Here is a 10048-nt window from a genome sequence, read left to right as displayed (position 1 = left end):
GCGAGCCCACGCCAAGTAAGTCCACGCCGAGCGCTGCTCATGCCGAGCGAGCCCCCCGCCAAGGGGGTCCACCGAGTGCTGCTCGTGCCCAGTGAGCCGGCACCCAGCGAGCCCACCGGGCACTGCGTGTGCCAAGCAAGCCCGCACCGAGCAAGCCCACCAGGTGCTACCCACGCCCAGTGAGCCTGCATCAAGCAAGCCCACCCCAAGCGAGCCCACCAGGCGCTACCTAGGCTGAGCAGTCCTGCACCAAGCGAGCCCACCAGGCACTACCCACACTAAGTAAGCCTGCCTCAAGCAAGCCCACTGAGCGCTGCTCGTGCTGAGCAAGCCCACCCCAAGTGAGCCCGCTGGGCGCTACCCATGCTGAGCAAGTGTGCACCAAGCGAGCCCTCCCGGTGCTACCCATGCCGAGCAAGCCCGCACCGAGTGAGCCCACCGGGTGCTGCTTATGCCGAGCGAGCCCACCCCGAGCGAGCCCTCCAAGTGCTACCCATGCCGAGCAAGCCCACCCCGAGCAAGCCCACCAGGCGCTACCCATGCCGAGCAAGCCCACCCCGAGCGAGCCCTCCAAGTGCTACCCATGCCGAGCAAGCCCGCACCGAGTGAGCCCACCGGGCGCTGCCCGCCCCGAGCGAGCCTGCATTGAGCAAGCCCACCGGGCACTGCTCATGCCGAGCAAGCCCACCCCGAGCGAGCCCACCGGGCGCTGCCCGCCCCGAGCGAGCCCCCCCCCCGGTCACCGCCGCCGTCCCCCCCGGCGGCGCGGCCCCCCCGCCCGCCGCAGCCCTTTGAACCGCCCTATCGCCCGGGGCCTCGCCGCCTCCCGCGCCTCCCCCGGCCGTGATGCGGCGCGGCTCCTCCCCCCCCGCGCCGCCAGGCCGGGAGCTCCCCTTAGCCTGGTTGCCCTTATTTAATTTCGAGTGTGATTTTGCTATTTTTAGCAGCTGGATCCCCTCCAGTAAGGCTCGCAGCTCGCGGGGGGTTTTATTTTTATTTTTTACCCCCCCTTCTCTCCCCCTTCCTTTTTTTTTTTTTTTTTTCGCTCCCTGCAAATGATTTTGACCCAGCTTCCTTCCTCCTGGAGCAATTTTTTTTTTTATTTATCTCAATAAGAGGGGGCCTGGCTGGGCTGTGGATGCGTGTGCGAGCCGCTGCCTCCCTCTCTGCCTTCTCCTTCCAGATCCGCATTTGCAAGCGGCAGCGGCCAGGAGGGGGGCGGTTTAATTCGCTCACAACACAGACACGCCGGGAAAAAAAAAAAAAAAAAGCCCCAGCACCCAGCTCCGGGAGCAAGCTGACTGTGAGTGCCGGCCTTCTGCTGCCTATCTCCTGCGGGGGGGCCGGGGGGGCCGCCTGGGGGAAGGGGCTGCCGGCGTGCGGGGCGCGATCGCCCGCGGGTTTCGCCGCTCGCGGGGGCGGCGGGCCGGCTCGGCGCTGCCCTTTTGCTTATTATTAATAATAATAATAGTAATAATTAGCAGGGGCTCGGCACCTGATGGGCCCGGGGCGCTGCCGGGCGCCGGCGGGACTTTTCCGGCACTTACTCGTTTTCGGGCGATGCGCGGGGGGAGCCGGGGGCGCCGGGGCCCGGGGGGGGTGGTGGGGCCGGGAGCCTGGCGTGGGACCAGGATCCGTGCAAGGTGCGTGGGGCCGGGCCTGGGACTCGTGCGAGGTGCGTGGGGCCGGGATCTGTGCACGGGGCCAGGATCCGTGCAAGGTGCGTGGGGCTGGGCCTGACCCACATGCAAGGTGCATGGGGCTGGGCCTGACCCTGACCCACACGCAAGGTGCGTGGGGCTGGGCCCCATACGAAGTGCAGGGTGCATGGGGCCAAGATCCGTGCAAGGTGCGTGGGGCCGGGGTAGGGTGCGTGGGGCCCGGACCGGTGCAAGGCGCGTGGGGCAGACACTGTGCAGCGCCGAGCACCCCAACCTGCTCAGCAGGGGCCAGGCTGGGGGTGGTGGTGGTGGGGGACGGGACGCTGCAGGCACCTCGCCGCAGGGGGGGCACCGTGAAACAGGGGGGCACCGTGAAACGGGGCTGCTCCGCCAAAGGTTTTCTCACAGCCCGCAGGACGGAGGGGGCTTCACAAAGCCTGCGAGGTTGCCCTTCCTGCCTCTTTTCTTCCGGTGCCCCCTCGCCACCTCCCTCCTTCCTTTCTTTTATCGCTTCCCTTTCTCATGCATGCCTGGGGGGGGGGGGCATGTCCCCTGGGGGGTCCTCGCAGCCCCCCCAGCGCAGGGCCTGTGCAGGAGGAGCTGAGCACATCCCCGCGCGCAGCAGCTTGCGCCCGGCCCAACAGGCTCTTCAACTTCTGCTGCCCGCTCCTGCCCCCGGCTCCGCTCCCGGAGGTGCGGCCGCATCCCGCCGCTCCCGCAGCCCGGCTTTCCTGGGCGTGAGGAGGGTGCTTTGCGGATCTGAGCCACCGCCTGCCTCGCTGTCTCTCCCGGGCTGGTTTGTTTGAGCTGGGAGCAGGTGGCAGGAGCGGGGATTGCTGGGGCCGCTCGGGAGGAGGCAGCAGGCCGGGCCGGCATCGCTCCTGGGTCCGGCATCGCTCCTGGGTCCAGCATCGCTCCCGGGGCCCGCTCACCGCTCTGCACCCCCGGCCCCTGCGGAGGAGGGGGGCGAGGAGCCGCAGGGATGGAGGGGGAGGCACTTCTGCATCCTCCAACTCCATCGATCCGGAGGAAGGTAGATGCCTTCCACCTCCAAACCCCCCTTTCCCCGCGCCCTCACCTCGCGCAGCGCCCGGATCCCGCCGGCCCCCTGCCCTCGCCTCCCGTGCGTTCGTCCCCCTGCGCTGAGGGTTTTCTCTCTCCAGCTACTTCCTTTCCTCCATGGCAACGCGGCCGCGTGCAGGGCTCGAGCGCCTTCCCGCCCCGGGAGCATCTCCGCGGGGCGACCCGGGTCCCGCGTGGGCGCTGCACCCCGCGCGGGCAGGGCGCGAGGAAGAGGGGCCTCTCGGGCGGCTCGAGGCTCCGGGGCGCCTGGCAGGGAGGTGGCAGAGGGCACCGCGCCGATGCACGCGCCTCGGCCCCGGGTCCCCTCCGCTCCCGGCCGCGCTGCCGCCCCGGGAGCGGGAGTGCCAGGCTGCTCCGCTTGCGGCTGCGGGAGAGGGCAGGGGCCAGCTCCGAGGACGCCTTCCCCCGGCAAAGATCTCCTTAGAGCGAGATAACCCCGGCTCCGCCAGGCTCCCTTTTCCTTCTGCAAACCTAAACTATGTATTTTTAAAGTGCTCCGTGGAGGGAGACTCCTCGAAGGGCTCTGGGCTGCTGTGAGTAATACTTTCGGGGTGTTCACATGACAGCACGGTCTCTCCCTCTCCAGAAACCAGCCCGGAGGGTGGCTGTTGTTGTTGTTTTGCACTCGTGAGTCACTCCCAGCCCAGGCGGGAGCTGCCGCCGCTTCCCGGAGAGCCTCGGCGGCGCGGCACCCCGGTAGCCGGGAAGGAGCGCTGGGCCGGCGGAGCCGCGCGCCGTCCGAATTGAAACCGGTCGCTAAAAGCTCGGCGTTATTAACCCTGCCGGCGCGGGCCGGGGGAGCGGCGCGCCCTGAGCTCGTGCTCCCCCGGGAAAGTCTCCCGGGCGATGCGACGCGCCGGGGACGCGGGTCGGAGGGCAGCGCGTCGCGGGGGACCTGGCCGGCGCCGCCGAGAGAAACGCTGTGATTTTTCTCTCGGAGCCCGTCGAGCCCCGGAGCAGCCAGTTGTTGTCGCAACGCTGCTCCTTGCAGCGCGGTGCCCGTCCTCCCGGCCGGGGCGCTGAGCACCCGGAGGCCGCGTGGCCTTGGGAAAGCAGGTTTTTCCCGGTGCCTTGGGGAGGCACCTGGGCAGGGAGGGGAAGACGGAGGAAAAGCGCGGGAAGGGGGCGGCCGCGGCAGCACCCGGCCTGGGGTGCAGCAGGGACCCGCGCGGGACCCCGGCACGAGCAGGCCCCCCCTGACCTTGCCCCCCCCCCCCCCCCTTACCACTGCTGCCAGGAGGATGAGCGAGTCCAGCGCCAAAGGCAGCCAGGCCCTGGCTTCCAAGGGGGACAAGGACACGTCGGAGAAGAGGGGCCGGGGGCGACCCAGGAAGAAGCCACAGGTACGGCGAGATGCTCATCACATCCCAAACCGCTCCAAAGGCCCTGGCCAGGCCCCCTGCTGCCCCCCAGCCCCCCACATGCCCCAGGGAGAGGCTTAGGGGCCCCCCCCGGCATTTATAGTGCTCCTCCCCGGGCCGCAGCTGACCCTGCTCTTACCGACAGGCTAATTAAAGCCACATTAGCAAAAGCTGCTCAGAGGGATAAGGTGCTGCCAGAGCTGCAGTCCCATCCGTTCCCCCCCCCCCCCCCCAGTGCCCCAAAATGGGGGGGGAACTCTGCGCCCCTGCAGCCCCCGCGGCCGGCAGGACTGGGCCCTTCCCCTGTGTTTTACCGTGCAACGGCCCAGGGGTGGTTTGGGCTCTGGTAACAAAGTCTGAGATGTTTCTGGTTAAAGTGGGTCTGAAAAAAATAGGGGGAAAACCGGGGGGATGAGGAACAGCAGAAACCCATTAGCTGCTCCGGGGGGGGGTTCTCGGGGGGAAGCAGGAGGCAGCGGGGCTGAGACAGCGAGAAACCCAGCGGGACGGTGCTGCCGCGCTGAGCTCTTAATGCCTGGGGCCGGGGACAGGTCACCCGCCTGCCCGGCTAAAGGACGCGCGAGGCCGGGAGCGAAGCCAAGCCGAGGGCTGAGCCCTGAGCCCGGCGCGAGTTCCCCCTCGCTGCGGAGCATCCCGCGGCATCCCGGCGCTGCCGAGCGCCCCGGCCCGGCGCTGACCCCCCCCCCCGGCTCTCCCTCCAGCAGGAGCCCAGCGAGGCGCCGACCCCCAAGAGGCCGCGCGGACGCCCCAAGGGCAGTAAAAACAAGGCCGCCCCGAAAGGCAGGGTAGGTGCTCGGGGAAGGGCCGGCGCGGGAACGGAGAGCGTCCGGGGCCGATCTGCCCCCGCCGCATCCCGGGGTGGGGGGATGCTCGTCCCAGGGGATGCTCGTCTGGAGGGATGCTCGTCCCAGCGTGGGGGGATGCTCGTCCCAGCGAGGGGGGATGCTCGTCCCAGGGGATGCTCCTCCCGACGCCCGTGCAGGGAGGGAGAGCCGGGGGTGCACGTGTGCCTGTGCACACGCGAGAAACCTGTTTGCAAACCAACCCGACTCGCATCCTGCCCCCGCGCTGTGAGTCAGGGGCCAGGGCCTTCCCGCACCGCAGCAGTGACCCGGGGTGGGGGGGGAGACACTCAGTTGGGGCCACTGTGGGGTCTGGAGATGCCCCTGGGGTGATGGATTTGGCAGTCGGCAGGGAGGGAGGGAGGGAGGGAGGGGAAAGCCACTGGCAGTGGGGTGACGCTGCCTGCCACGGCGGGGACAAGGGAGGGCACAGACCCCCTCCGGATCAAAATGTCCTTTTCTTCTTTTTTTTCCAACCCCCCCCACCCCCTGGCCTGCTCAGAAAGCTGCAGTCACACCAGGGAGAAAACCACGAGGCCGACCCAAAAAATCGGTGAGTGGCCTTCTTCCCTTCCTCCTCCTCCTCCAGGGCCGCATCCCGGCAGGACGCCGAACGCTTTCCGCTCCCAGCAGCCCCATGGGGACCCCGTCCGCGCGGGGCGGGTGCCGCCAGGGCCGGAGGCGACGATGGAGCGGGAAGCGGCGTGTCCCGGCGGGCGAGCCAGCACAGGCCTGCCGGCACCGGCATTCCTGCCGCGTGAGCCGCCCCACCGTGATGCACTCCGGGTTTTTCATTATTTATTTTATTTCCCCCCCCCCCCCCCCGGGTTTTGCAGCCCGGCCGGTTGGGAGGGATTTGCAGCTCCCGGGCCCGGGCGCACCCAGCCGCCTCCTGCGTCACCCCGCGGGGCCACACGCCGGGGCCTGGGGGCGGCAGCCGCGGGGGCATCGCTGCTCAGCTCTCAGCGGGGCTTTCTCCCTTTTTCCACCTAAATTTCCTCGCAGGAGCTCTTCCAGGCAGGGCTGAGAACAGCTTTGTAGCCAGGGCTACAAACTGATTTTGTTTTTTCCTACCTGCGCTGCCCCTGGTGCAGCCCCAGCATCCTCCACCCGCACCGGGCTGCAGCCTGGCTCTTCCTCCCCAAACGGGCTTAAAACTGCCTAAAAACATGAGCAGCGCAGCCCCCGGCGCGGCAGCATGGGTGCCTGCAGCTGTGTGCATGGTGCACGCCTTGCACACGCCTTGCACACGCCTTGCACACGCCTTGCACACGCAGCAGAGCTCAGCAGCTGCAGCCGGGCTACGGTGCAGCATCAAGCACCCTTGCGGTTTGGGGGGGCTCCCTTTAGGCCCCCCCGGGTGTCCCCTGCACCGAGGTGCCAGCTCGGTCCTTCGGGTGCCGGGTGGCCCTGGCCCCCACCGCGGTGCCGGTGGCCTCGGCGGCCGCGGGGGCTTTTTTATGAATGGAGCGGGAGGAAGCGGAGGCCGCGGCTGAGTCACGCTCCCGCGCAGCCCTGACTCACCGTGGCTGGGGGGGGGGGGCCGGCACCCCCCTGCCCGGCTCCCGACCGCTCCCCCCCCCTCCAGCAGCAGCAGGACGAGGAGGAGGCAAACATTTCCCAGGAGTCGTCCGAGGAGGAGCAGTGAGAGCTCGGTGCTACCTCAAGCCCCCGCGGGCCCGGGGTGGGGGGAGCCCCGGCTTTTCCCCCCCGCCGCCGCGCCGCTCTCCCGCCCGGACACAGCAGCACTGGAATACAGCTCCCGCGCCCCTTCCCGCTGCCCCCCGGCATGGCGGTGGGGGGGGAGCCTTCGCCCTGCTGCCCCCTCCCCGCTTTCGTGCTGGCGGTTCGGCCCCGCGGGGAGGGGGCAGCAACGGCGAGACCCCCCCAGTGCAGAGCCATGCGGGGGAAAGCTCTGCTCCGGCCGCTGCTAACCCGGGATAACCCCCCTCCCGCACCCGGAGCTGCTCCAGCGGGTGCATCCCGCCCGGGCGCCGCCTCCCGTGGGCTTTTTGGGGGGGTTTTGTATTTTTTTCCTCCTTTCAGTCGCAACTACCTCTGGATATTTAAGTTCCACTCTCCGACCGCACCGACATGCTGCTGCACCGGCCGCGAGGGTCGCTCCCGGCAGGGGCCCCGCCGGCTCGGCTTTCCTTCCTTTCCTCGGGGTTTGGGTTGGATTTGGGTTTTTTTTTTCCCCCCTCCTTCCTCCCCTCCGGCCACACTGAATCAGCACCAAGCAGAGCCGGGGGCGCCGAGGGCATCGTGGGGTTTTTCTCCCAGTTTCGGGCTTTTTTTGTTTTTAGGATGATCTTAGGGATGGGGCTGCGCTGCTGCCGGGGGGGCGGCGGAGGGCCCTGCGCAGGGGAAAAAAGTTGTTTTTTTTTCTTTTTGGTCCACCGTTAACGACCTTTCGGTTTCCTACTCGCAGTTACTTGAATAAAACGTTTTATGGATGTTGGCGCCTCTCCTCCACGCCCCGCGTCGGGGTTTGGCTCATCCGGCCCCGCTGCCGCCGCTCCTGTCCCTGGGGCCGTTTTATTACGGAAAAAAGCCCGAGCTGCCGGTGATATGGCAAGGTGCCGCGGCGGCGAGGCCGGACCATGCCGCTCCGCCGTCCCGGGGCATCCGCGCTGCCACGAGTCCTCCCGGGCAGGTGCCCGGCGGTGCTTCCCACCGCCCCTGGCATCGCCCCGGCATCGCTCCGGCATCGGGCGCATCCGTGGGACGCTGCCGAAAGCCGCCCGGGCGCCGTCTCCTCCCTCCGCCGGCGGCTCCGTCAGGCCCTCCAGTCGCCGCGGGGGGGGCGGCGGGGCTGCGACCCCCCCCAGCCCGGCGCCACCTGCAAGGAGCACGGCGAGACGGGCGTCCCGAGTGGGAAACTCCAGCCGGGGAGCAGCGAAAGCCCCGTGGGACCCCGAACTGGGGTGGCCCCAGCCCCCCCCTCCCCGTTCCCGCGGTGCCTCCCGCTCCCGCAATCTCAGCCCTCCACTGCCCTCGAACCGCCGCCAACCGGGACGGCAGCTCCGGCCCGGAGCGGCCCGTGGGGCGTGCGGCGGGGGGGGGCTGCGGTGCCGCTAGCCGTAGCTCTGCAAAAAGCCGTTTTGCGTGAAACCGTAGCGCTTAATGCAAAAAAAATGCAAATAAAGGGGGGTTCGGCGCGGCTCACCCGGGCGCCCTCGGCCTCCACCAGCAGCTCCCGCTCGGCCTCCGCGGGCTCCTCGCCGGGGTCGTAGCTGTACATGGGCAGCAGGCGATGGCGCAGGCGGTCAAACCTGCGCGGCACGGCGCCTGAGCTGCTGCCGGAGCCCCCCCGGACCCCCCCGCGTCCCCCTGGCACCGCTCACCTCCTCCTCTTCCGCACGTACATCGCCTGCAACGACAGCAGGGGAAGGGCGGCTGAGGGGGGGCCCCGGCCGGCGTTTCGGCACCCGCTCCCCGGCGCCCGGCACTCACCACGGCCAGGACGCCGCCGACGAGGGTGATGAGGAGGAAGGGCACGAGGACGTAGCCCACCAGGGAGTCGCCGGGGACGCCGGGGGCAGGCGGCGACGTGGCGTTGCTCATGGCGGGCGCGGGCTCCTCCGCGCATGGGGCCGGCCCTGCCGGGGGGGCACCGGCGGGTGCCGCGGCACGGCAGGCTGCGAACCCACCAACACCCACTGGCGACTGCCGGCACCGGCACCGTCCCGAAAGCGGGAAGCGCCGCGAGGCTCCTGCACGGGACCAGCCATGAGGATGCACCGGGGAGAGGGGGCACCTGCCCCGGGGAGGGTGCACGCACCGGGGAGAGGGGGCACCTGCCCCGGGGAGGGTGCACCTTGGAGGGTGCTGGCACACAGGCACCCAGCATCATGCACGGGCCTGTGGCACCCCAGGGAGCTGCCCCCACCCCGTGAATCCCCCCACAACCCCTGCTCACCACCGCGGCTCCTTGGCTGCTGCGGGGGTCACTTCGCCGGCCCCTCCATCGCCCAGGCGGTGCCCTCCCGCCCGGGCTGGGCGCCCCGATAAGCGACGCGCGGCGGCCGCCCAAGGCTGCGAGGGAGAAGACGGAGCGAGATAAGGGAAGCGGGAAAGCTCCATGCACGGGCCCAAACCGGCAGGGCGCTGCCCCCCCCCGCAGGCCCCGGCTCCCCCCCCCACCCTCGCCCCCAGCCCTGCCTGCCAGCGCCCCGCGCTGCTGCAAGCCCTGCCCGCCCCAGGGCCCCCGCAGCTCTGCTCGCTGCCCCCCCCCCACTCGCCACCCCCTCCCCACTGAAGCGGGGCGATGCTGCACCCCCCGCACCCCCTTGTCGCATCACCACGCTCCCCGCTGCCCCCCCGCCCCCGTTTCGGCCACGCGTTGCTGCATCCTCCGCCACCCCCCCGCCCCGCAGCCGTGCACTGCTGCAGGCCCCCCCGGGTTACATCCTCCCCCCAGCCCCGGTCACGCACTGCCCACAGCACCGCTGCACCCCCCCCGGGGCATCTCCCCCCCATGCATGGCTGCAGCCCCCCCCAGCCCCTGCTCACCGTGCATGCTGCACCCCCCCCGTGCCGACCGTGCACCGCTGCAGCCCCCCCAGCCCCTGCTCACCGTGCACTGCTGCACCCCCCCATTGCACGTCCCCCCCCGCCCCGGCCGTGCTCTGCCCCATCGCACCCCGAGTGCCGCCGCGCCCCGCCCCGCCCCGCCCCGCCCCGCCCGCACCCGGAACCCGCGCGCGGCGCGTGACGGCGGGGCGGGGGCTGAAGGGGGCGTGGTCTGCAGGGGCGGGACCTATATGGGGCGTGGTCTGTAGGGGGCGTGGTCTGTAGTAGTGGGGAGCCGGCAGGGGGCAGCAGAGACCGGGCACGGGGGGGGCGGGGGGAGCTGGGAGGAGGACGAGGGGGAGGAAAAAGGAAGGAAAGGGAGAAAAGGATAAAATAAAAAAGAATGAAAGAGGAGGAAAAGGAGGAAAAGGAGGAAAAGGAGGAAAAGGAGGAAAAGGAGGAAAAGGAGGAAAAGGAGGAAAAGGAGGAAAAGGAGGAAAAGGAGGAAAAGGAGGAAAAGGAGGAAAAGGAGGAAAAGGAGGAGGGAGACAGGGAAAAAGAGGAA

The 10048-nt window shown here is 69.6% G+C and overlaps 2 protein-coding genes across 9 annotated transcripts; one reads left to right on the top strand and one right to left on the bottom strand.

The window, feature by feature from the left end:
* The first annotated feature begins 839 nt into the window (after positions 1-839).
* HMGA1 (high mobility group AT-hook 1) lies at positions 840-7424 on the top strand. Of its 8 annotated transcripts, XM_064498018.1 has the most exons (6): positions 840-961; positions 1184-1303; positions 3982-4087; positions 4828-4911; positions 5471-5521; positions 6557-7424. In XM_064498018.1, exons 3-6 carry the CDS (start codon positions 3986-3988, stop codon positions 6614-6616), a joined length of 297 nt encoding a protein of 98 aa, XP_064354088.1. In that variant the 5' UTR covers positions 840-961; positions 1184-1303; positions 3982-3985; the 3' UTR covers positions 6617-7424. The 8 variants fall into 8 exon arrangements, with proteins under 8 accessions (XP_064354088.1, XP_064354091.1, XP_064354087.1 ...); XM_064498021.1 differs by having other exon boundaries at positions 849-1303; positions 4831-4911; XM_064498017.1 differs by having other exon boundaries at positions 849-1303.
* On the bottom strand, positions 7400-8843 carry SMIM29 (small integral membrane protein 29). Its single transcript, XM_064498012.1, has 5 exons — positions 8769-8843; positions 8425-8728; positions 8316-8341; positions 8138-8243; positions 7400-7810 (listed from the first exon to the last, which is right to left on the bottom strand). The coding sequence occupies exons 1-5, from the start codon at positions 8822-8824 to the stop codon at positions 7748-7750; spliced, it is 555 nt and encodes a 184-aa protein (XP_064354082.1). The 5' UTR covers positions 8825-8843; the 3' UTR covers positions 7400-7747.
* Positions 8844-10048: the final 1205 nt, after the last annotated feature.

Source organism: Dromaius novaehollandiae, chromosome 27 (assembly GCF_036370855.1).
Source record: "Dromaius novaehollandiae isolate bDroNov1 chromosome 27, bDroNov1.hap1, whole genome shotgun sequence".
Lineage (NCBI taxonomy): Eukaryota > Metazoa > Chordata > Aves > Casuariiformes > Dromaiidae > Dromaius > Dromaius novaehollandiae.
The sequence above is the reverse complement of the archived record's forward strand: the minus strand, read 5'-3'. Positions and strand labels throughout refer to the sequence as shown.

Bases quoted from the DNA above. Each gene is read 5' to 3' on its own strand.
- SMIM29 (XM_064498012.1), bottom strand. From the start codon at position 8,824: ATGATGCTGGGTGCCTGTGTGCCAGCACCCTCCAAGGTGCACCCTCCC. The intron at 8,342-8,424 runs GTGAGTGCCGGG...CTGTCGTTGCAG, and splicing joins TCGGCGGCGTCCTGGCCGTG to GCGATGTACGTGCGGAAGAG. The intron at 7,811-8,137 runs GTGAGCCGCGCC...TGCTCCTTGCAG, and splicing joins TGGAGGCCGAGGGCGCCCGG to GTGGCGCCGGGCTGGGGGGG.
- HMGA1 (XM_064498013.1), top strand. From the start codon at position 1,561: ATGCGCGGGGGGAGCCGGGGGCGCCGGGGCCCGGGGGGGGTGGTGGGG. The intron at 1,644-3,981 runs GTGCGTGGGGCC...CACTGCTGCCAG, and splicing joins GGGACCAGGATCCGTGCAAG to GAGGATGAGCGAGTCCAGCG. The intron at 4,912-5,470 runs GTAGGTGCTCGG...TGGCCTGCTCAG, and splicing joins AGGCCGCCCCGAAAGGCAGG to AAAGCTGCAGTCACACCAGG.